At 41.9% G+C, this 26,358-nt stretch overlaps 1 protein-coding gene across 1 annotated transcript in view; it reads right to left on the reverse strand.

Moving 5' to 3' along the window:
- Positions 1-20,997: 20,997 nt before the first annotated feature.
- The window catches only part of L1CAM (L1 cell adhesion molecule), a 99,042-nt gene continuing 93,681 nt past the window's right edge, over positions 20,998-26,358 (reverse strand). Inside the window, 1 exon segment of the mRNA XM_063293000.1 lies at positions 20,998-23,214. Within this exon segment, the coding sequence (XP_063149070.1) occupies positions 22,986-23,214 (229 nt within the window). The 3' untranslated portion in view covers positions 20,998-22,985.

The following is a 26,358-nucleotide window of genomic DNA, read 5'->3' on the forward strand; positions in this document are numbered from 1 at the left end:
GATTACTAGTATCACGGCCTCTAGCAAAGGGGATAATGGTTTGCAACTGTGGGATATAAGGAGGAGAGGGCAGCCTGACAACTGGTGAGAAGATAAGCACAGAAAAAGCAGCAGGGTCACTTTCTCCATGCCTGTCATTGTCCTCTCTGTTTAACCCCACCCCCACCCCCAGAAAAGGCAATTTCACAACACCCAGTCACCTCCAAGAACCTGCCTCAGAACCAAGTTATATGAATATGTCTGAGGAGAGTTTCACAGTTGCCTCATAAGCATGCTGTGGTTTGCTTGGAGGTTAGACAAATTCATAGGGTATGCCCTTCCCCCACAACGCAAGTTCTCCAGATGCGCTGGACCAGAATGCCCACATTTCTTATATTCCAAAAATATGGGATTTGACATTTTATGAAGAACACTGGCTCAGCGGAGTCTACAGATCCACTAAGAGGATTATCCTACATAGCTGGAAAGAAAGTCAGTCTGTAGATGTGAAAGAGTGGGCTCAAAAGATCTATTCTCTGTTGACCTTGGAAATGTCCATAAACTGTAAAAATGACAAGACAAAACACGATGTTTCTATATGACCTAGATTTAATAACATGTAATAGGGCTGAGCTTGCTATATATTAATATTCTTTCTTTTTTCTTTTTCCTATTTATTATTATCATTGCTCTTTTTGATTGCATTATCACTGTTGTATCGTTTTTTAATTTGTCAGTGAATTTCACTTAAAATATTTTTCACACCAAAACAAAACTCCCCCAACCCCCAAGGTTAGGGTGGTGTGTGTGAGCAGGGTTTTTCCTCTTCCCCCACCACTGATGCCAGCTCTGGGAATGGGGCAGAAACAAGGCAGGAATTAGGGGGTGGAAGCCAAGAGCAAGGAGGACCATTTGTTATGGCAACGCTTGCCGCGGGGTTCCCCACAACATCTCATAAATGATTCCAGGCATGGAGGGAGTCGAGAGGTAAATTGATTCTGTGATTCATTGTGACAGGCCAGGGCTGATGAAGAGCAGAGAAAGAGCAGCCGGTACAAAGAAGTAATGGGGCTATGAAACGCACAACTGTTCGTAGAGGAATTCCTCTCCCAAGGCTCACACTGGCTGAATGGACGCCTCCCCAACCTCACGCCTATTGTTGGGGCACCAGCCTCTGAGGTGGACCGTGTTGATCCAAGCAGCCTCCACCCCATTTCGGGGCAGCTTCTCAAGAGACCATTGCTGTATCGCAGTTAGGAGGCAGCTGTTCCAGTCAGGAGAAGTAGGGAGCCTCGCCCGCCCTAGGTCACAAAAATGATGCAAGTGCCCCAAAGACCAGAAATTATAACCATTATAATCTTCCTACCATTCAGTGTTCTCTCATTTAGTCTTCTCTGACTACAGTACGTGGTTATCTGCCTAAGGACTGCCTGTGTGTGTTTGTGTGCATGTGCATTTGGAAAAAAGGAATAAATATTGAGATCTTTATTTTAGGATTTATAACATCCTCGCCAGCCTAGCATTCTCCCAGGAAGACTAAAAAGCATGTATTCTGGGCTCTGGATGGGAGGCTCTCTAGTTCAATTAATCTAGGGGGTGTCAGCTTTAGCATGGCAGCAGTATGCAGAAGGAAGCTAGTGTGATATAATGGCTAAAGTGTTGAACTGGCCCTGAAGAAATCCACTTCCTGGTCCACTGTCAGCCACAGAAATCCCCTGGGTGACTTCGGACCAGTCACTCTCTCTTGGCCCAACCCACCTCACAGGGCTGTGGAGGACAGGTCACCAATCTAACCAACCAACCTGCAAATACATAAATAAATCTTTCAGCCTAATCTACTCTGCAGGCTTGTTCTTGTAGGGATAAAATGAGAGGTGACCCACCATTTATGTCATCTTGACTTTCCAGAGCAAAGATAAAATATAAATGTAATATAAAGAGCAATAGCCACTAGATCTGCATCCTTAAATGCAGGCTTACCCTAGCAATTATGTATTTAAGAGAGAAGCCATGAGAAGGGTTAAAGCAGAGGAGAGGGTGGATGTTCCAGCACCCCCTCCTTCTTGCTGCCTCCCCCCTCTTGCAGCCAGGTTGCTGAGGTTATTTTTCTCTCTGCCCCCTCCCCACCGCCCGTTCCTCAAGTTCCAATACTAGAAGTGAGTCCAGCAAGGATAAAAACAGTTTGTGGAGAAAAGGGAAAGACTCCCTGCAGGAGGGAAACCAGCCAATTAAGGTGGAGCTCCATAACCTTCATCCTCTTGTGCTTAAAATCAAATCCATCAGTTAAGAGTTTTAAAGGAGATAGCGTATGGTTCCTTTTAAAGTTTTAAACTCTGCATCTGTTCAATGTCATTTGGCCCTCACAGATTGCTTGTGAAATGTTCACTGCAAATGTATTTATCATCCATTAAATACTATACCGAGGGGCTGTAAGCAGAGCAGTGTCTGTTTTTCATGCTTATTCAAGTGTATCATACGTGCAAGGGATTTGGTATGGGAAAAAGAGCTGAGAAACCTGAGGAATTCTGCATTGGGTTCTTTCATTCCCCCACCCTTCTCAGTTGGAAAGATCCAACCCTTCAGCTTCTGACGATAGGTGTCAAAGGTACAATCAGTATTCATACAGTATACTTTCTTGCCCCTTGACATATGAAGCAGCTCACAGATCTCTGAATCATTATGAGGTGGTAGCAAAAGGATGGAGAATTGGGGGGTTCAAAGTGAAGAATCAAAATGACATCCTTCTCTGGCACCAGCTTAACAAAAGAGTAGGCAGGCGTGGTGTCAGTGTTGTAAAACCCAGCAATTCCAAAAGTTGAATTCCCTTTCCAACCTGCCTTCCTTCTATTAAAGATTGCTAACCCTTATATTTCTACAAAGTATACTGAACTAGCTTAGTATTTGCTGACAGCTGCTATGCTTCTCCTTGGAAAGTCCACACAATTTCTTCAATAGAAGAATGGCAAATTAAGTTGTGGGGGTTTGCCTTGATGTCTAAAATAATCTTGTATTTGAAAAATACACCTGACACAGAATTTAATTTAACATGGGAGCCATTTTTGGACTATAATGCCACCCATGGCTTATCACATCTGAACTTTGCATTTCTCTTAACATTTAAGTCACGGATGATTTGTTAAATAAGGATAGACTTCTGATTGATTGGATTAGATTTAAAGGCCACCCAACTCCAGAAGAATCTGAGTGGCTTACAACATTAAAAGGTAATAAAATAGTAAATCAGTAAGAAAGACAATCCATATGCATTTGGCAAAAAACAGTTCTTCCAACGAATAAAATCCTATAGGGGCTTGGCATCCATCTTAACCCAAGGTCTGAGATAAGATCCCAGGTTTTCAGTGACTTATTGAACATCATCAATGTGGGAGCAGGAGGAAATCCTGTTCCAGGATTTTTGTGTCCACTGTTCCACTGTTCCACTGTGACACAAAAGACACACTTCCTGGGTCCCAAGAGATGACATTGTTTATTGACTAGTTAAGACGGTAATTTTTCATTTTAAATTTCATACTCTGCTGATTACTGTCATGGATACCTATACATTAACTTGATTTTAATAATGATTTGTAGTTTTAAAATGGCATTAAATATGTAGGACTAAATTAATGTTACTTTGAGAATTTGTACTGACTCTTCTGATGCTTACACATCACTTGTCTAGTTACTTGAACTTCTCTTTTCTTTTTCTTCTTTTTTAAATGTCCAACAAAAATTTAAACAAAAAGAAAAGTGCAGGCTAGGCTAGGCAAGGCACTCAGAGAGAGAAGTAGCCCCAGAAGTGCTGTAGATCTGCCCTCTGCAAGGCAGGAAATCCAGCACCGCAGCATCCTGGCAAAGGCTTCTTCAGCTTCAAAGCTCCATTCCAAGACAGTGTGTTCACGTCATACAAAGGGATTTTTACATTCATATGAGCTACAAATCTTTTGCATGAAATCCGTATTGAAATAGGCCTGTAAACCTCATCCAAATGAACAGTGTACATGGAATGAATGCTCTGTGCATCCAGACTGTGCATCCAGATAATTTCTTACTGGATTCTGTGCCCTATGTTACTTAGATTTTACACCCAAGACACCAAAATGCCTTCAGACAATCTTGCCATAAGCTGCACATGTTTTAGATTTAAGGATACATGTTCAAATTGAATCTTAATTACAGCCAAAGACCAGCAAAATCAAACGTTTACAGATAATAAAACAAGGACGGTACAGGTAGTCCTTGTTTAGTGACCACAATTGGGACCAGCGACTTGATTGATAAGTGAAATGGTTGCTAAGTGAAACTGCAACTGTGCTTATGATCCTACTTCAGCTTTCCTTTGCTTCACAGACCTGTGATTTTGGTGTTGTCCATCTGGTGAAGTCCATGTATAAAGCCGTCTCTTAGGTTGTTGGAAGAGAGTGTTTGTTATGCAGAGTGAGTTGTCTTGGCAAAATTCTATCAGCCTATGTCCTGCTTCGTTTTGTTCTCCCAGGCCATGCTTACCTGTAATTCCAGGTGTCATTTGACTGCCCACCTTAGCATTCCAGTCTCCCATGATGAAAATAACATCTCTTTTAGGCGTGTTGTCCAGTAGGTGCTGCAGATCCTCATAGAACTGCTCTACCTCAGCTTCTTCAGCATCTGTGGTTGGGGCGTATATTTGGATCACTGTGATGTTAGATGGCTTGCCCTGAATTCGAATTGAGATCATTCTATCGTTTTTTGGATTGTATCCAAGCACTGCTTTAGCCACTTTACTATTAATTATGAAGGCTACTCCATTTCTTCTGTGGTCCTCTTGTCCACAGTAGTAGATCTGGTGGTCATCTGATGTGAAGTGGCTCATTCCAGTCCATTTCAGTTCACTGACCCCCAAAATGTCTATCTTTAATCTTGACATCTCACCAATAACCACATCCAATTTGCCCTGGCTCATAGATCTTACATTCCAGGTTCCAATGGTGTGTTGATCCTTAGAACATCAGATTCGCCATTCACCACCAGCACCGTCGGCCGCTAGCCGTCCTTTCGGCTTTGAGCTAGCTGCGTCATCACGTCTGGGGCTAGTTGAACTCATCCTCTGTTCCTCCCCAGTAGCATTTTGACCATCTTCCGACCTGGGGGTCTCATCTTCCGATGGTATACCGACATATCTCTGGTTGTACTGATCCATTTAGTTTTCACGGCAAGAATACTGGGGTGGGTTGCCATTACCTTCCCCAGGGATCACATTTAGTCTGACCTCTCTGTCATGACCTTCCCGTCTTGGGTGGCCCTTCACGGTTTAGCTCATGGCATCATTGAGGTGCTCAAGCTCCAGCACCACGACAAGGTAACGATCCTTTGCTGAAGCAGATTACAGTATAAAAGCATATTCTCTAGGGCTCCTGATTGCAGGGATTTGTGAACTCCCTGAGTGGGATGTTACTAAATCTACCCTGTAGGATTGCCAAAATAAGCAAGTCAAATCCTATTTTGGGGAATGCAATAAAAAAGGACTGCTGGCAGGTTTCCCTCTGGGCCAGATGAGCCTCTGTCTCCTCCCACTGGGGAACCAATTTCTTGCTAAAGATTTGCATCTCCTATATCCAGTTTTAAGGACATTACTGCTGGCTTAGTGTTTAGGGAGAGTAAAACATCCAGGCAAAGGCCAAGTGGGCATAGCTGTAAAGTCATGGCTTGCTTTCAGATTGCTATTTCTAAAGAAATACATATGGAATAAAGCAAATGGGTAGATGCTTAGTTTTAGCCAGTAATTGAGAACTGTTATCAAAGCTCTGGTTTCAGCCTTCTGCATCGGGGAATACATTTGGGGTGCATCTGGATGGCTGTAAGCTTGCTCTTGTTTTGTGGTCTGTGCCAATTCAAATGTAACCGAACACTATGGAAAAGCTGGGCCGGTGATTTTGCTTGGAACCATTTAATGGTGACAAGTACCAATCTGCCCCCTACAAAGATATATATTTGTAGCTCTGTAAGGTGCAATGTTAACTGTATTAGTTAATTAATGCATTATGGCTGACTGCCAGGAAATCCCAGGGTTATATACTCAAAAGGGAAGTTGGAAATTCCAGAGGAAGCAATAGTGAACTACTACTTCAGTACTGTTGCTAGATAAGCATATTGTCAAGACCATGAAGTCACCAAGAGTTGTGCGCAGTTGGAGGGAGATTTTCTTTTCTGATGTCAAATGGGTCATTGATCTCCGGGTTCTCTGTCATGACTGTTGAGGGATGTGAGGTTCATCATCACCTCTACTTTTGGCCCAGAGAGCAAAAAAGCTTCATGTTTGTAAGTGAATAATTTTTATTCAGAATTCTCCATTTTTTCTCAACAACAAGTACCCAGGCAATTTAGTGGTTTCCCTGATATGAGTTCCACTCAAAGGGAAAGTACAAAGGGAAAGCACACTTTTTAAAAATTTGGTTCCTCAGAGAAATGTATTTTGTATCGCTGTGATACAAAACACATCTCTTTGAGGAACCAAATTTTAAAAAGTATACAACTAATAGAAGTAGAGCTGTCCTCCTTTATCCTTTCTCCTTTTATGATACAGAGTTGAGTTTGATTTTCATGTTCTGTTTCTCTCATTTGTTGTACACATTGTAAAAAGCTATGAACAAATGACAGTTGTGGGTAAACCAGATTTACTAATGATGTTTATACAGCCATCCTGCATAGTCTGTGCACATCTGTATCCATTTCAGTGAGAATATGTTTCTTGCCACTTCTCCAATTACATTATTCGTATTAAAGGATAAAAAATGTCAGACAAAAGGCAGATAAGAAAGGAATTTTGTGAGCATACATTATATTAAGTTCTGAGCCAACAACACGGTGCCTTTGGACTCCATTTCTTTTGGCATTAGGTGCCATCTACAAATCAATTTAAAATGCTGTTATACAAGAGCCAGATATCTTCCAAACATTTGTCTCTAGTAGTTTTATCCAAGTATAGTTTTCAATTATTTGCCAAGAAATATTGATTTATTATACCAGTTCTTTCTTTGCCTACAATTTTTATGGATCCCATATCAATAGGATCATGGCATTTCTGATCTTCATTGTAAAGATTCATCTCAGTGCTGGGGAAAAAATAAGTAATGTTGTAATACTTGGCGGTGTGAGTACCTTGTTCATGGTGGGTACAAGGAATCAGATGCTGACAATCTGTGTACCGCACATGGCAATCAAATGATACCATGCAAGTGTTTCAAAAAGGAAAGTTACAGTGCAGTCACAGACAAGTTCACCCAAAAGTCAGATCAAGTTCAGTGGAACATTCAGGTAGGTGAACATAAAACAATGCCTTTAGAGTCCATTCCTATATATGTTTCCTTGGAAGTAAGGACTTGACTTGACTTGACTTGACTTGACTTGACTTGACTTGAGCTTATTTCCAGGCAAGGATGCATTTGATGGCAATTTTATTGTGCTATTCTATACATGTCTCTTTAGAAGAAACTCCAGCTGAAGTCAGTGGAACATGTTAACAGGATTACTGAAGACTGCAGTTTTTGCTGAACAATGCAGATGCATCATTCAGAGCTTCCAGAAGTTCTCACTCAATAGTGTCAGGTGTTTCAAATGTCTGCTTAGCCTTGATCTCAAACCTGAACCAAAAAAACTATCGTAATCCAACTACTGGTGTGATACATTCATTTTCCTCTGAGGCAATAGCAGGAAGATCGAAAGATGCAAAATCAGCCAGTGAAGAGCTAAGGAGGATTCCCCCTCCCCCTTTTTTTTGCCACTGGCTTCTTCCACATTTGAGAATTGCTCTGCTCATCTTTTAATTTCCATTCCAGAAAAACAAACAACAGTTACTAAGGATCAAAGGGACTTGGTGTCATAAAGCCACAGCTTCATGGATTTAATTTTAAAGCAGATGTGAGAATGGATCACTGTGTTGGGAGGAAAAGGTAGTTAATTTTTCTTTTGCCAAGGGCCAGATTTCACATCTTTACTCATCCTTCTCTCAAGCTGCACTACTGGTGAGGAACCCCCCCCCCCAAATTGAAGGCATGTCACAGATAAGGGAAGGAGGTTCAAAATATCCTGTAATTGGAAACTATTCTTGGATTATAATTTAATACACAGATATGTACCAAACCCCAAATTTGGGGTCTCCTACATATGGAGTCTATATTTCAACTTCATGAGAAATTGGATTTCTAGTACTAATTTATTATAGCTTATAATTTTAGTTGGTGATTTATATGGTGTTAACCAGGTATCCTTAATGGAAAGCTTAATCATGACTCTTTGTTTTTCCTTGATAATGGTACATTTTATATTTTCTTAAGTATTTAATGATATATTGGAAAACTATAATCCCTTTACTTATTCCTATCTCCTTTTTTATATGTTTATCCCTCCTTATCTGTATTCTTCTTTAAAATATTTAATAAAATAAAATATTGTTCGCTTGAAGGGTTGGCCAGCCCCAATTCAATTTAATGGCTTTTTAAAACACACACACACACCCTACACACACACACACAAAGCAAGGCGAGGAAAGCTTTTTGATTGCCCATCAATAGTTCATTCTTGGACAACAGATTGACTGATCATCTGGTCAGGTTTCATTAAGGTGATATTTTTTCTATTTGTATATCAATTACAGCAATTATTCTACACTGATACCTATAAATATCAATCAGCACATGTCCATTTGATGGAATTGTGTGCCCCCTTGTGTCCTCCTTTAACAAATATTATTTACAGTACTTTTTTATTTTTTGGCAGGACACTCATGAATATGCTGAAAAGTGCACAAGGGGAAGTGCTAACTTCAAGAACCGCACTGCTCAGCACTAGAGGCAAAACTGCTATAAACCACTGCTGTTTTAGAGGGGTTTTTTTTAATGCTGGGAGATGCAGTTATGGATCTACCACAATACATACTATATGTATTGACTCTAATGTAGAACCCAAACCACACATTAACGTTGCAGTGCTGTATACCTTTAAGATCAGGAGCTTTTGAATTGTGCTTGACTCCCGATGACTTTTACATAGGTGCATCCATGCACCTTCCTTGGCAACAAGATGCAAATGATTCACCATTGTCTTCTTCTGAGATTTTTTGACTTCCCAGTCTAGTCTACAGATCTTGACAGTCTTCCATCTACAGGATGAAGCAAGTCCAGCTGTGGTTACCTTTTTCACAATCACCCTCTGGATACATTTAATGTGAAGTAAGAACCATTGAACACTGCTGGGCTTCATTCTGAATGAATATGCATAGGATTGTGCTATATGTCTTTCTTGTGGGCCATCAAGTACACACACACACACACACACACACACAACCCACTCATGAGAAATCTAGCATGACAGCACCCCCAACTTTTGAAAGCCAACCACCTCACTGTTTGTCTAAGACGGCAAGCAGGTTAAGACAACGTTCAGGCATCTGAAAGCAGGAGCCCGCTGGATTCCTGAACGTGCTTTTTAAAAGACCCTTGGCAATGCAGATGTGGGTGGAGATCAAATGTCTGAACATGGCCCTGTTGTGGAACTAGAGTCCTAGCAATGTATAACAACATCTGGATTTTGTTTTTTAAATAAGATTTAAAATTGAAAATTGTGCTGATGGAAGTACTGTAGATTCTGCATAATGATGCTTTAAGTGCTGAAGCAGCAGTTTTGGCATCTCTGGGGTATCATCAATTTGCTGTGAGGAATTGTAGCCCAAGGAGCTTTGATCTATAGGAGTAGAACTTATTTGCAATAGGTTTTAGTAATGTTTTTATTTTATTTTATTTTATTTATTTACTTTATTTAGTACTTGGTTTTGTTTTTAAATGTTTAATCTTCCATGACTTGACTCTCTGGCTATTGTACTGCCTGAAATCAATTTTCGTTTTTCCCCTATGATCACACTGGACAATGTTTTTTTTAGGAGCTGCAGAAATGGAGCTGATGACATCAGGATACCATTGGAGTAGACCAAACTTTTTGGCCTTTTTTTTTTGCATTTTTGGGGGTTGGGGGAGGGTATGGGCAAAAGGGGTACATTTTGCAGATTCTAAGGCAATCAGGATTCTAGCAACTACTCAGAATTACTTAAAACATAATCAGTAAATTTAATAGAACTAAATACCAATTAAGTTTTATCTGACTCCCTGACTTGGGGAAAGAGGGGACTGTCCTCTTTAATATCCACATTCATTGGCATGAGTGCCAAATATTACGGCCTCAGTTATTTCATGGTCTCTACTCTAGTCCTCCAGTCTTATAGCATTTCGGGGGTCCCTAAAGACTGCCTACACCCACGCAAATCCACTTTGTCCTTGGTCCCTTGTCTAAGAGACACTAGATCAATGGGTACTTGAACACAGCGTGTTTTGAGGTGTCCCCACATTTGTGGAATTTCCTAATTATCAGTTAATCATGGTAAGTATTACACTGTACAATTTTAAAACTAATGTGAAGACTTGTGCAATTTCAGCTTGTATTAGTTTCCTGGCCTGAGGATTTTAATTTGGTTTTGTTTTAGATGTGCTCAATATATTTCAGGACCAATGGGCTTTTTATCGGGATGTTTACATTATGATTAAGTTTCATTTGATGTTTATACCTGTTCTTGTGAGGACTTTAATTCCTGAAAGGTGATCTGCTGATGTATACATAAAAAATAATACATAGCATCCCTGCCACATGTGGCATAAATGATAAACCAAGCTGACCCAAAACATTTGGCTACCTGAAACAGACCAGTTCACCTGAGAACAGCTGGCTAGTGTGAAGGTGCAGAAGAGTCTCCATGGCAGAGCAGGGAACAACTGGTGACCTGATAGCTCCTTAGCATGCCTGAGGTGGTTGTCTCATTCTGGCTTGGCATAAGGTAACTCCTCCACTCAATTTTCTGTACCCAGGAGGGAGCTCAATTTTCTCTGCCTGATCTGGAGTCCTGGTAGAATCTATTAGTAGACACCCATTTCCAAGAGATTAAGAGGATGGTGGTCTGCAAACATTGTTTTTCTGTGGCAGTACTGATATTATGGAGCTTCCATCTCCTTGAAATCTGCTCAGATCCTACCTTGTTAGGCTTCAGGAAATTATTAAAACAGGTTTTTTAAAAGAGCACCTTTGATTCATAGACGTTGTGATCTATTTTTACTGCTTTGGCATTGGTTTTAATTTTATCTGTGGATTAATCTGGGGGACTGATTATGGATATGTTACTGTAAATAGACCATGGATGATTTATTGTAACCCACCAAGAATCTCTCAATCGTGGCTGGCAGGCAGGCAGGCGGGCGGGCGGGCGGAAGGAAGGAAGGAAGGAAGGAAGGAAGGAAGGAAATAAATCTGACTCATGAGATCAACTTTGAACCAAACTATCTTCAGGTCTACAAAGCAGGTGTAGACTCTAAGCAGCACACAAAGAGACACCCATGACAGCTGCTATATGTCACGTGATGATTTAGTTTTTCTATGCCAAGTGCTTGATTTTGGGGTTCTCTGCTATTTCCCTTGTAATCTGACCACTGTGGGATACAGGAGCACCGTATGCATTGTCATTCCTGCATGGGTTGAAAATATTTGCTTGCTTCTTTGGGCTCCCCCAGACCATGGGAAGACCAAAAGTGCATAATTATTTATTGAAGAAGAGGCAGTTTACTGTGTTTAATGTGAGGATCCTTCAGATTCATCATTGATGGCCTGAAACTGGTGAGGAATAAATGTTGCCATCAGGACAGAGGACTCCGGCTGTCCAGTCTGTTTGACCCTCTTATTTGACCCTTTGGAATGCACCCTGGTACACAGTGGGTGGCCTTACAGAGACTCCCAAGAATTGCTTGAGCAGCCAGCCCAGCCCTGCCATGGTAGAAACCTTGTGAGGAAAGATGAAAGCATTTTCCCCTGAGACACACCCTCTACCTCTATGCTCACCGCAAAAAGCAAGGCAGATGGATTGGCCAGCCATTGCTCATCTCTTGCCAGTCCATTTCAACCTCCTGGATCAGAAAAGGGAAGTTCTCAGATGCCACAATAGCAGAGACTGGGCCAACATGCTGTGCCTGTAATGACATTAGAGCCATCTGCTTCACTGTGGTAAAGCAGGCCACATGTGCTGTTGTATTTACACAAACAAGGTGGCGTTGGTGTCTTTGAAGAGTCCGTAGCCATGCCAGCTTTCACATAGATGAAATAAGGACTGGGGTTTTGGTTGATGGTGTGCACAGAACCCTTGGTTCTGGCCCTGAGAACTTCCGGCATGTTTAAGAGTTCCAAGAAGGAAGAATTACATCATTTGCAGCATTTATGTACATTGCAGGTACTGGTAGATGGGCACAGATATAACATATTAAAGCAGCCAAGGTATCATGGCAGTCTTTTCACACAATTTGGTCAACCATACAAAGTTCAAGGAGAAATTCATAGTCTTCATTACCAGCTTAATGTGGCTGTGCAGCACTGCTGAGTGGCTGATTGTTGTGGTATCATTCCCTCCTAGTGAGTGTAACCAGGCCGACAGGATTTTTAAAAAGATATATAATGCTGAATAAACTTGCAAGATATTTGATAACTTGGGAACCAAAAACCTTCTTGTCTCTTCATCTTCACACGCTACACACTTTCCCACTGGAGGTGGGTTGGAGGCAATTGTATGTAACATTTGAAGAGCAAGGGAGAAGGGGAGCCAAGCAGCAGAGAAAACACTGTTAGACTGAACTGCCTGCCCACGTGCCTTTTTAGGCTTGGTTTTGTATCCCTTCTCTTATAATTACAGCTCAAAGAAAGATTTGGAAAATCACCATTTAGAGGCACACAGCAACATCTCTGAGTGGTACAGAAGAGACATTTCTTCACCAATAAGCAAGTGCAGCTTTGACTCCCCCACTTTTCTAGTGAAAGAGCAGCATTTCCATCCTGGGGCAATTGTTTCTAACAATGCTGGAAACTCTGCTTTCCCTTTTTAAACACTGGTAGCATTCCCATAAATACCTTGTGAGAACACAAGCTGTGTCTATATATGTAGTTGCAAAATGTAAAGCAAGGATGCAAGAAAGCTCATACCAGGATGTGGGAATGGGTGGAGTGCTCTAGAATGCATGTAGTGCTCCAGGTGGGGAACATCTCTGGAAGGCATCATGCACAAGGCCCTCTTGACCTTTGTAGAACCACTAAGCACAACATCTTCCTTTCTCCAGTGGCCTTTCTCCATCATTGCATTGCAGGTTTGTGGAGAGAGCCACATCTGGAGGGATGGGCCAATCTGCAACTCTCTTAAAGCCCTGGCTGTTTCAGGGGGGTACAGATTTACAAAGTATGTTGAACGTCCTATCACAATCAGAGACTTCAAGCCTTTCCTCGCTTGCCACAGTGGCACAAACATGCCCGGGAAACCTCTTTTTTCTGCTGTTGTTGGCTGAGGTTGGCTTTATCCCATCAACAGCCCATTCCTGAGGCAGCCTTAGGCCATCCTTAGTTATGTGGGTGTTGAAGTAGTGTTTTCCCCATTATCCCAAAAGATATAGTACAATCTGATGCACTTCCCCATCCATTCTTTGGCAGAAAGATGATGCTTAGGGTAGAGGGTGGGATCAGCTCTATGGGCCACCTTAGATTGGTGCAGGGATACTTTCTCCCTTCTGGATACTGGGACTGGTCTTAAAGGGTCATTCTGATTTCGGCAGCGGACAGTCCTATTTTTTCAAACCAGGCTCACTCCCTGCCAGGGCACTGAGCCACTCTTCAGCTGAGAGGCTTGGATTCACCTGAACACAGGTGAGCAGTAATGAATGGGGGGGGAGTGATAGAGAGACTATACAGCAGTGTTTCTCAAGCTCAGCAACTTTAAGATATGTGGACTTCAACTCCCAGAATTGCCTGGCTGGGGAATTCTGGGAGTTGAAGTCCACACATCTTAAAGTTGCTGAGCTTGAGAAACACTGCTATACAGTGAAGTGGGAGATGTTTTTGTTTTTTGCTGCTCCATGGTGCTACTCCCTCCCCACAACCACCTGACAGCTTTTATTTGGGCTAAACAACATGGATTTAGTGCTCTTCTGGGTATCAGTTGATAATCAGGCTTTTTACAGACATGGGTTTGGTACTATTCCAGAATAGCACCACTACTTCAGAAAAGCAGATATTAGCTGCTGGTTGGGCTTTCTTTGAACCTGCGCAAAGGCCCTTGCGTGGAACTGAAGCTTTGAGAGGGATAAACCTGCTAGTCTAGCTATCTATAGAAACCCATTTTCTCCCCAGTGATTGGTGGATATTTCCCTGCCAATTAGTGATGTGGGAGGGGAGGGGAGGGGAGGGGGGAATCCAGCAATCCCTTCCTTTAGCATGACCCATACAACAGGATGGGGATCACCACTGGGGGCAGAACATTTTATACTAGTGCAGTTTTTGGTTGGCTCAAGGACCAGTGACTTGGCTGTGGGGAAGAACCCTTCAGGAGATTGGAGGACAGAACCACAGCACAGTATCCAGCTCCCTCTGCAGGCAATACCTACAACTGCTTGATTCAGTTTCTTGCTTCAACATCTTTTATCTCACTTCTACAAAGGTCAGAAGTCTAGGAGAGTTCTAACCCCAAGCAGCATCAGCTCCATACCAAATGCCATGGTTAACAAATGCGTATGTGTCACCATGAGAAGCAGTCTAATAGACTTCGTTGCTAGGGCAGCAAGACCATGGGTTGCATCTTGTCGAGGAAACCCCACCCTCTCTAGCACTGATGATGTTACCTAGTCAGGTAATGAAATGTCTGCAAGCAAACCGCCAAGCTCAGAGAGGAGCACCAGGGACTCCACAGTTCAACCCTGAGCTACAGATACTCTCTTCTATTGCTACATCCTTGTTTCAGACTGATACAAGATTCCTAGTGGCCACAAGAAGGAAGGGATTTGCTCCAGAATATCAATCAGAGATTCTGAGATGAAACACACAGACTACCTATTACCCTGCAAGGCCTGAGAAAGTCCTCCAAAAGACCTGTGGGTGGGCAAATAGGGTGGAATTGGCAGGCAACTCACAGCCCACAAGCCTTTCTGTCTTAAACCTTTTTGAGCCCAGTATAAAGTACACTAGAGGCTACATATTAACATTTTGTAAGTTTGAAAATTATCAATAATTTTGGAGTATGGGCTGCTGTTAGTTATTCTTGAAAAATGAACTTTGACCTTTTCCCCCCAGACCCAATTAATTAAGTAGCATTTCTCAAGCTTAAGTTTCAGGATCAATACTGGGTAACAATACCATTGTTTGGAGGCAGGGGTAGCATGTAATCCTATCCCCCCCACCAGTTGTCATTTCATAGATCTATTCAAGTCCTGTAAGATTCATTGCCATTGCTGTTGCTAACACATTTCATGACCTTCTGATATCTTTGTTTGCATTTGGAGGGCTGTAAGATCTCCTGCATTTGTAGCAACCAAAAAGGTTATTTCACGGGCATTCAGGGTAACTGAATCTTTGGCCCACTGACTTGGAAGCAAGCCCCACTATGTATAGAGGCAGTTTGAGCTAGTCATTGTATCTAGTTGAAGGAAAGGTCTGGCAGGGTTTAAAAGAGGTCATTTTTCATCCAGCTTCCTGACTGGCAGACAGGAAGCCATCTATGGCATCTGATTCAGAATGGTTTACATCCAGATAACTAAGTATTGGATTGCAACTCTTTGCTTTGTTTCAACATGGATTTCTGCCAATGCTTTTGTTCTACAATTCTCATTAGCCCCAGCCAGCATGACAAGGGAGTATAGATTATGGGAATTGCAATCCATAACATATAGATGAATCCACATTGGAAAAGGTTGGCTTGTAACAAGATGGAATGCCATCTAGCTCACCTCTGTGATTTTCTGTTGCAATTAATGAAGATGTTAAGATGGTAACCTAGGTAACCAGATGGGTCCCCTGAATCTATAACATTACCTTTATCTTTGCCAGCAATTGCTCACTTTATTCCTTTTTCCATTAATGTAGGGTTTTTTTTCCTGGCTTTATTGTTACATAGCCAGAACTTTACTAATCTGACCCAGGTCTTTTTGGCCAATCGTTAGAATTGGAAGATGCAGAGCCAACGGCAAAATAAATCCAATCAAGCTGTTCTTGCTGCTAGTGCTTGCGATGTGTGAGTTATCCCAGATAAATTCACCAGTGCCTACTGATGTAAAGAGAACTTGGGAATACCAGCAATTGCAACATGCAAAGGTGAATTAAGTACAACCTTGGCTTGCATTGCACAGGGTTTTGTCACTGTTCTAGCAAGAGACATTCTACAACTGTGGTAACTCCGAACAGCAAAGTCTGCACTAAGGAATTTTGCACACAAAATTGTCATTTAATTAGCCATTATTCCTCAGTTTCATCTTAGTGCTCTAACAGTGTTTTTTAAATTATGTATCAGGGAAGCCTGGAATTTCTTGTGATATAACATTAACGCTGCTGCAAAGTCCTACCTCACACCTCATAGTGGTGCAGCAGTAACCCTGGCTGTCTGATGGCGAAGTACAGCACAGTGTATTCTCCAGCAGGTTCTACCAAGCCATGAAGGTGTCAGGCCAAAGGGTTTTACCCTTTAGATCATGGCTAGCTAAGTTGAAGAGGCACACAGGTCACCAACAGCCTAGCCAGCTAGGCTAAAACAACTCGCAAAAGTGGGCCTCAGTTCCCCGCGGTCCCTTGAACTGTGCTACGGTGGCGGTGCGGAGCTCGATTGACCAGAAGCTGCTAAGAATCTCAGGAGGCAGGCCACCATCCCAACTGACCATGGCCCTCTAACTATGTACCTACAACTGTCGAACATTAGCAAGAGATGATCTTCTAAACCATCTCATGGAAGAAAAAGCCAAATTGAGGTGTGACATCCTCAGTTTCTGTGAAACGTGACGGAGGAAAGAGTTAGAAGCAACCTGGAAAGACAGAAGCACAGTAAGACTTGGTAAAGGAACAACTGGAGGAATCAGTTTCATTGTTAGCAAGGAATGGTCTTCAAAAATCGTATCGTGCAATATTTCATCAGCGAGGATTGGATCTCTTCTTATTAAACTAAGTCCCAGCAGCACATTCAAGGTTGTTCAGGTATATGCACCAACAAGTCAGAGCAATGGTGATGAAGTGGATAGCTTTTATGAAGATCTCTCAAACGCTCTGTCTCAGAAAATGACATATGCAATGGTGATTGACAACTTCAACGCGATAATCGGAAAACAAGCTATAGGGGAAAAATTTATTGGGAAGTATGGATCCAGTGAAAGGAATGAAAGAGGTGAAAAGCTTGCAACAATGGTGGAAATCAGCAAACTATATGTTGGCAACACCTGGTTTAAGAATATTAAGAGACGATAGACCTGGATCACTCCGAATGCAAGGAAGAAGAATGAAATCGACTACATTCTGATCGACAAAAGAAAATTGCTGAAAGATGTCTCTGTAGTGCCATCATTTATTACAGGCAATGACCACTGGATGCTAAGGGCAAGACTAATTTTTGATGAAAAGGTTGAGAAGAAAATCCTACGATTTGCAAATCAAAAGCAGTTACCAAAACCTCTTGACGAAAATGTCCTGAAGGAAAGCATTTCAAAGATGAATTGGAACACGGTAGAAAATCATAATGAAGACTATAACAACCTCATTGAGAAGCTGATGCAATGTGATAAAGAAGCAAGAATAATGAAGCCAGAAGAGACAAAAGGAAGAATTTCGGAAGAGACCAAAATGCTTCTTTAAAAGAGAAGACAGATGGCTAGAACTGCTCAGAATAACGTCAAATGCTCTCTCCTCTGCAGATTAATAAGGAGGAAACTGAAAGAAGATCTGGAGAAATTCCGAGAGCAGAAACTTCTTGAGGCAGCAAATAAGCGAAGCAGCATCAGAAAGTGCAAACGGGAATAGCACCGTGTAAAACAACAATAGCAGCATTAAAAGATAAAAATGGAAAGGAAAAGATGGGAGAACAAGACGTTGAGCAAATCTGCAAAGAATTCTACATGGACCTGTTTGCATCCCGTGTGGACATTCCAATGCTGCCATTGACCACCATGTCTGAGCATATACTGCCTGTTCTAATAAGTAAGTTCAGCACGCCATCCATCAGATGACACTCCAGGAAAAGATGGTATAACAACAGAAATACTGAGGGCTGGAGGTCATGAACTATGGAAAGCACTGGCGGAGCACTTCACCAGGTATGTAGAGATGCAAAAAATTCCTGAGTGCTGGAAGGAGTACAAGAAGGGAGATCGCAAAGATCTCAAAAATTATAGGCCGATTTGCTTATTATCGACTGTCTATAAGCTATTCACGAAAGTGATTACAAACCATCTTACAAGAACTTAGATGAGCAACAGCCGCGGGAGCAGGCCGGCTTCAGAAGCAAGTACAGTACTACTGATCATATATTCACTCTTACTTAGCTCATCAAACGGTCAAGAGAATATAAATTTCTGCTTGCGATAGCATTTGTGGATTATGAAAAAGCTTTGACAGTGTCGAAGTCAATGCAGTAATGCAAGCAATCAGTGAACAAGGAATCAACTCTGACTACATCACGCTGCTCAAAGAAGCAAATACCAACTGCTTCACAAATATTACTCTCTTTGAAACCGAAATTCAAATGCCAGAGGAGAAAGGTGTGAAGCAAGGCAAAACAATCTCACCTAAACTTTTCAATGCTTGTTTGGAAATTATCATGTGCAAAATGAAATGGGAAGATGGAATTGATATAAACGGAGAGAAGATAAACCATCTCAGACTTGCAGACAATGTTGTACTGATCGCAAAGGATGCTCAAAAGCTGCAAAAAATGCTTCAACAACTTGATGTTGAACGCAGAAAGGTGGGTCTAAAGATGAATCACACTAAAACAAAATATATGCAGACAGGGAACCTTCCAAAATTCCAAATGGTGCTTCAGAATGAACGTATCAAAGAGGTTGACCACTATGTCTACCTGGGATGGCTAATCAAAATGAACAACGATCAAAGAGAGGAACTGGTCAGAAGAAAGAAAGCTGGATAGGCTAGATACAACTCCATTAGGGAAGTCTTACAGAATGAGAAGATCGACAGAAAACTGCACGCTAATCTTTTAAATTCAACTGTCTTATCAGCGGTGCCATATGGAAGTGAAACACGGTCACTAACAAAGGCAGAAGAGGAAGAGCTTTCAAGAGTAGTAAGGGCTATGGAAAGATCCATGCTGAAAGTTTCTCTCCGAGACCACATCCCAAGCAGACAGGTTAGAACACGAAGTAGAATAAATGATGTCATTGTCGAATATCGAAAACAGAAGCTACGCTAGGCAGGACATGTTGCGCACATGTCGGATGGCCATTGGACAACAGCAGTTGATGAATGGTATCCAAGAGACCTATCAGCCGACCCCCAAAGAGATGGGAAGATCCAATAGTCAAGGCCTTTGGTCGAACCTAGAGAAGAAAAGCCAGGATTCGAGACATATGGAAAGCGAGTTGCAACCAGCAGGACTCTGTCCAGTGAGAGTCTGGTCAATCGAGGTGATAATATTAATGAGTGACCTGCAGAGGTATTATGGCAGATTAATCAATGTGGAAAGACTTCCTTAGTTAGAAAAGCTGGAAATTATTGTGCTAACAGACCAAACAGGCTGTCTGGGAATCTGATCCAGAAACGTTCAAAGTATTATTTGTCACTTTTTCTACTAGTTGATTTAAATATAAAATGATTATATTTGTTCATCTTTTCCTAAACTCTTAATGAAGAAACTATTATTCATCAAGAAAAAGATCAGTATTTTCTTTTTTCTATAAATTCAGGAATCAGGGGATATAGAATAGTCAATTACATTAACATATCAGATCCAAAACAGACTTTCCCAACAAACACATACAAATCTCATTAGAATTATGAAAGATCTAGATTTGGGAAAATATAAAAAATACACTAATTCAAGCCAAATGTGATCAGATTTGCTTGCATATTATTCCTTCTAGCAATTATATCTGGAAAGACAAAATTATCTGCTATTGTTGAATACAACTAAAACAAAAGGCCACCTTTTTGTTCTATTTTAATCAAAGTTGGCCGAAGAATGGAAAATGTTGCTGTCTAGCCTCTACACACCAGCGTGCCCTTCAATCTCAGAAATACTAGTTAATCAAGGACAAACTTTAATCTGTGATTAAAGCTTTACTTGATTACTCTACCAATTATATTGATTAAATTACATTGATTAAACAGATGTTGCAAGAGGTATAAGACCAACTCACTCTTGTTTTTACATGCATTTTTTTTTAAACCAGAAAGAAGGAACTTAAACAGTGTTTAGCCTGGTCCATTCTTTACAGCAATAACTAGGGGATGAAACTGGAATTTATGACAAGCATGCAGCCATTAGGTTCATCCTCTCCTTGATGTACTTATTTTTTCTGTAGCTCACTATTACTGCAAAGAACATCAAACCCCGTGTTTTCAAAGGTCTAGCTCAAGGGATCTCAAAATAAGATAGAAGGTATGGTAGAAATGTATGGGGCTTCAGTGCCAGCAAAAAGACACACAACATAATTCTCCCTTCTCAGAAATCTACAGATGCTTCTTCCACGTTCTTATACAAAGACGTATCCCTCCTCCTAGGTGCAAAGAAGCCATAGAATGCTCTATGGAATCAGGAAGGCACCATTTTTCCTAGAAAGCATTGCCACAACAGCAGAGAGAGAACCGGGTTAGTTTCCTGAAAGCTGATCAGACACCATCTTTTTCTAGTACTATCCGTTTTGACTGGGAGCAGCTTTCTGTGGTCTCAGAGAGATTTTCCTATCACATCCCCCCCCCAATTCTTTTTTAACAGGAGAAGCCAGAGGTTGAACCTGCAACCAAGGATGTGTTCTACCTCTGACGTATTCTTCTGTTCTGTAATGTACCATCACAAAATTCCAAGAGGAATTGGCAAGAGGAAAATTGATTTTGTTTTAGACACCTTTCCTAATTCTCATCCAGGAGTCCTATGAGAACATACATGAGATAAACCTCCCCAGCCACGTTTTCCCCATCACCAGTCCAAGCAAGTTCCAATTTCATCATTTATTCATCATTTTATAATTCTGTTTATATATATACATATATATATATATATAAAAAGCCATCAAGAGAGAAAGTTAGATCGCAACAGGCCTGACAAAAGAGAAGAATACACAGGGTAGGGAGGATGGGTGGGTGGAAATGGCATCACATTTCAGGAGAAAGAGGACCGTTTAAAATGCTTTTTTCGTTTTTTTTCTCTTTTTAATTCCAAGCCACCTTAATAGACCCACTAAAAGACCTCAAAAACACCAGTCCTAAGACATCTAAAACAAACTCAAGCACAAGGGTCTGAAATATTTACAGACGAGGGAAAAGGCAGGATTGGTCTTGTGTAGGGCTGCTCAAAACACCAAAGTACTTTTATTATTTTTTATTATTATTTTAAAAAACTTTGTATGCAAAAAAAGCAAGGATTCATTTCATCCCTGACAAGCAAGAGAAAAAATAGTCATAATTACAATAGACGGAGGTGGAAATGGGGTAGGGGTTGATTCAGTGAACAAGAAGCCACTTCTGAAAGACAAGAGTGTGTCGCAAGGCAGCTGCGTGAGATGCATTCAAGAAGCAGGGAGGGGCTTGGTTTTCTTTCTGCTGTTTGAGGGGAGGAGATGGGGGGAGAGGAGGAGGGGAGGGGGAGGAGGAGGTTGTCATATGGTGGGATTTGGCCCAGTGGAAAGAACTGGATTTTGATCATCCGATGAAAGAGGGGATACGAATTACCATGACAGAGAGGACAAAGAGATTATTCTAAGTGGGCTGTTCAGCACCAGGAGACCAGGTTTTGGCAGCGGTTCTCAAACTGTGTCCTAGGATACCTTGAGGATCTCTTGGCAATTGATTAGAGGCTGTTGTATGGGTCTGGTAAACAAGTACTACTTTAATGACAGGGCAATGTCCAAGTGTAGAGTCATTTAATGTGAAGTAACAAGGATGCTCCACAGGACCGACTGGTCAATGTCCCTCATGGATGCAGAACAAGTCCCAACTTCCACGGCTGACAGGTGGGAGCATCGTAGAGGACGAGCAGACATGGAAAAGCTTTCCTCAAGGTAAAAAGTTTGAAAGCCACTATTTTGAGAAACTGCTGCCTTGGCATGGCCTGATTTAGAAAATGAGCAAGAAAGGGAAGAAAGAGTGACAAATCAACAGAGAGGTGTTCAGAAGATTTGGCTGGAGCACCCCTTCCCCTCTAAAAGAAACATCAGGAGACCACCTTTAGCTGAATCCATGAGAAGGTGGTAAGTGGCAAAATTGAAAGGCTCAGACCCTTTCTGGCTTCCAGCCCATTGGTATTCCTTCCTTTTGCATAGCCACGACTTCTGGTTCCTAGTCCTTTCTAGCCACCTTTTCACTCAGAGGCAGAGAAAGGATTCCCTGTTTCTTGGCTCCCAGTCCTTTCAGATCACCATCTGTTTTGTCTCCTGTCCTGATTTGGGTTGGGATTAGAGACTGCAGCACCATCTAACATCCCCTTTTTGAACATGAACAAAGAATGAACATTTGAGAGTCTTGAGAAGGGGGTCATCTGCTCTTTTGGCAATTTTGAACCCTGAGTCCCTCCCCTCTTATGAAGCCCTGGGCTTCACCAATAAGCTCATTCCTTGGGTCATGTTATATGCCCCTCCCTTTCTCCCTCCCCTCCCCTTCCCACCACACAAAACATGGACATAGTTTGGCTGAAGGATAACTGGTTTGGGGGGAAGGTGTGGAAATGAGATACTTTTTAGGTGGATCATTTGAGGAATCCCCTGATTTTCTAACCCTCCCTGATTAATTTTTTGGGGTGGGGTTAGCCAGTAAACAAAGGGGTGGATTCCCCCAATTACTATTTCCATTTGAGGAACATTGATTCTTTGATTCTTTGCCTGGGTGAGGTGATTAACCCTGTGCTCACCTCCCCTGCCCCCAGCAATCCATAGGGAAATCCTCTTCCCCAGGACTGGGGAGGGTATCCTTTGGGAAAATGCCTCCACTTATTCCAGGGCAGTGACCACATTGGTAGGACTGGTAGCCCCAGAGCTGTCATTTCCACCTCCATCTTTGCCTTTTTGGCCACTGTACTGGCCAATGAAGGAGCCATCCTCATTGAACTGGACGTCCACACTGCCCCCATAATCTGCCAAGCTATCGTCACTCCCCAGAGCCTTGATGTCACCATTCAAGGAGGGCTGGCTGCTGGTGAAGGGCTTCTCCTCATTGTCACTGTAGGGGGAAAAGGACAACAATGAGAAAGAGTAATAGACCTGGAAGGGTCATACCCTTAGTTATACCAATAGAAATTCAAAGTCAGATAAGCAGTCTGAAATCCTGCAGTTGTTTTGGACTAAACAGTTCCAAACCATAACAAGGATCCAAGTTGCCTGGGACTTGTGGGAGTTGTAGTCCAAAAGATCTGGCAGGAAGCAGGTTGGCAACCCTGATAAAAGCCACAGCATGCAAGAGAATACATAATAAAATACAGTTGTATAGGGGGAAGTGTAGTAGTATTATATATGTGCACATATAAGCAAGAAGTGCACAGCTACAGGTGAACATGCATACAAACTTGCGCCAGGGGGCCAGTCCACATTCCATAAGGGGGCTTCACACATTCTCAGAATGACTGAAAAGGAAACTCCAGCTGTCTGTATGGAAGACTTGGAGTTTACATCTCACACCAAAATGACCTCGTCACAAGATAAAAAGAAATGGCCCATCTTTAGGAAGCAGGTTATTAAGTGCCTGGAAGGCAAACTGATCTGGCCAACGGGGCTTAAATCACTCAGAAGCCATTCTGTCTAAGCCTTCTATATTGGTTTCAACAGTCAGTGTGTAAGAGAACTTCCCTGCATCTTCTCCTAGCTGGTGAAACCATCAGGCCACCTGGATCACCTGGATCATTCCCTTCAGGAACCAGAATAAGACCCTGGTTGCTTCTCCACTAAAATACATCCTTAGAGTCTTTCATGAGCAGCATGCTGTCAATCTCCTTTGGAACGTGTGAAATGGCCTTCAAGATAGAGCACATGGTCTGTGTGTTCTGTCAGCTCAAGGCACAAACCAAGCTTGTGTGACATGTCACATGCCACACTCCTCAAGTAGGCAGGGCCAAGGCCCACTTTAGAAGAGGGGTTCAAGGGTTTTAAAGGTACGCAAGACTCAAGGCACCCTTTTTGTCACTTAAAAACATCCAAGTGAAAAGACCTACAGAATATATTTAGCTTCATTCTCCCTAAGGGGAATCCAAAAAGTATCAAAAGGCCCCATGCAGCCCCTGGGTCACACTTTTTGCACTCCTGCCTTAAGAGGACGGGATGCCAAAGCACAAGTACTATGTACTACACCGGAGTAGTCAATTATCTTTGCTTTGGGGCCACGGTACTGGCTAGTGAAGGAGCTATCCTCATCGAACTGGACATCCACGCTGTCCCAGTCTGCCAAACTGTCACCTCCTCCTCAGGACTTCGATGTCTCCATCAAGGGCAGACTGGGTGCTTGTGAAGAATGCCAGAAATAAAGTGTGTGTTTGTGCGTGTGTATACATGTGTGTCCTCCAGAGACAAAGTGAAAGCCATGTGAAACAGCAAAGGCCTCTTATGAGGGGCACACCTCAAAGCTTCATGCTGATATGAAAGGGATCTCATTAGCTGGACCTGGTCTCATCTTATCTTGTCCCATTATAATCTGTTGGTCGTGGCTGCCTGTACACTGTGCTCAGGTGGCCTTACATGCCAAATTGAAATGAATTCATTCAAAAATGGAATATAATTAAAATGGAACAAAATGCAAACCTTTATCATCTAATGTCTCACTATATCTCATACAGATGTTCCCATTTTTTCCCTTCACGCAAGCCACCATACAGGGCAGGGGCCAGAAACATAGCTCTCTTGGAGCAGGGAGGGTCATTACAGCGTGACTTTCCCGGATAACGTCTCCAGTATCCCAACATTAAAGAAAAATTATTATTTTAAGCAAACGACTGGATTTATTTATTTATTTATATTTTTATCACCGCCCATCTCCCCCAAATTAGAGGGGATTGTGGCCATCTTGCAGGATGTTTGTATTCTCACCTAAATTTTGTGACATTTTGAGAAACAATGCCAAGTAAATGCTGAAGAAATTTCATACAGACCACCTGAAGTGCCCTCATGGCAGGAACCATGGCTAACAAGCTCTGGGATTAAATCTGGAGAAGCATGTGCTTACAAATACTTCTTCACCTATCGATAAATAACAGCTTTTTCCAAACATGTGCTCTCTGTATGTGTTGGACTTCAGTTCCCAAAATTCATAGCCATGGTTTCAGATTATGGGAGAGAAACCCTCACACATCTGGAAAGCAGAAGAAGGCTGAAGAATTCCATCAGTGATTATACTGCAATAAACTTCTGATTTTATGGACCTCAACCTGTGGACTTTGGATGTAATGGACAAAATCTGACAGCACCCCAGTGGACAACATTCAGTGTCTTGCAAATCACTCTGGAGAATGTTCATATACTGTTACATCCATTGTATTTATTTTACATACATTTTATGCATGCATACAATCCCATTCCCATATTAATAGACATGAGGCTAAATGTCTCCTTCCCCCTATTTGTCTGTGAAACTGAGGGTCTACCATCTAATGTCAAGCATATGACTGATTTTGCTATCAGCTGAAGTCTTGATTTTATAGACTGTATGCGTATTAAGGCAAATAATAAGGCAAAATAAAATACAGTATAATTAGGAGGAAGTCTACAACTGTTGTTGATTGATGGGCACATTTGGAATTCTGAAACCATCTTACAGACTGTCTTTCAAACTGGCCGCTGGGAGACTGGCCCTTTCAGAAAATGGCTGTGATGGAGGACATTAAGCAGTAACAAAGCATAAATCTACCAGAATGGTGTCTGTCATTACCTCCTCCCTTCCCACCCCCCTCACACACACACACACAGACACACACACACACGTTGCAAAGCTTTCAAATACTTCTCTTCTTTTAGTCCTTTTTCTGAGCAAATAGACATACTCCCAAAGAAAGCTTATGGGATCCTGTGGCAAAAGTGAGTGCATTTTTTTGGTCAGAAGTGGCACTAATAAAAGTAAAATAATGATTACAGTATGATAAAGCAGCTTAGGTACTGAGCTTGAAAATGGGAGACTATGAGTTCTAGTCCTCCCATAGACACGGAAACTCACTGGGAGACTTGGGGTCAGTCTCTCTCTCACTGCCCAACCCTCCTCACAGGGTTGTTGTTGAGGGAAATAGGAGGGAGCATTATGTACACCACTTTGTAAAAAATAAAGGTGAAATATAAATTGAATAAATACATTATTTTGTGAATAAAGAATATACTTTAAAATCTTGCT

The sequence above is a fragment of the Candoia aspera genome, chromosome 2, assembly GCF_035149785.1.
Source record: "Candoia aspera isolate rCanAsp1 chromosome 2, rCanAsp1.hap2, whole genome shotgun sequence".
NCBI lineage: Eukaryota > Metazoa > Chordata > Lepidosauria > Squamata > Boidae > Candoia > Candoia aspera.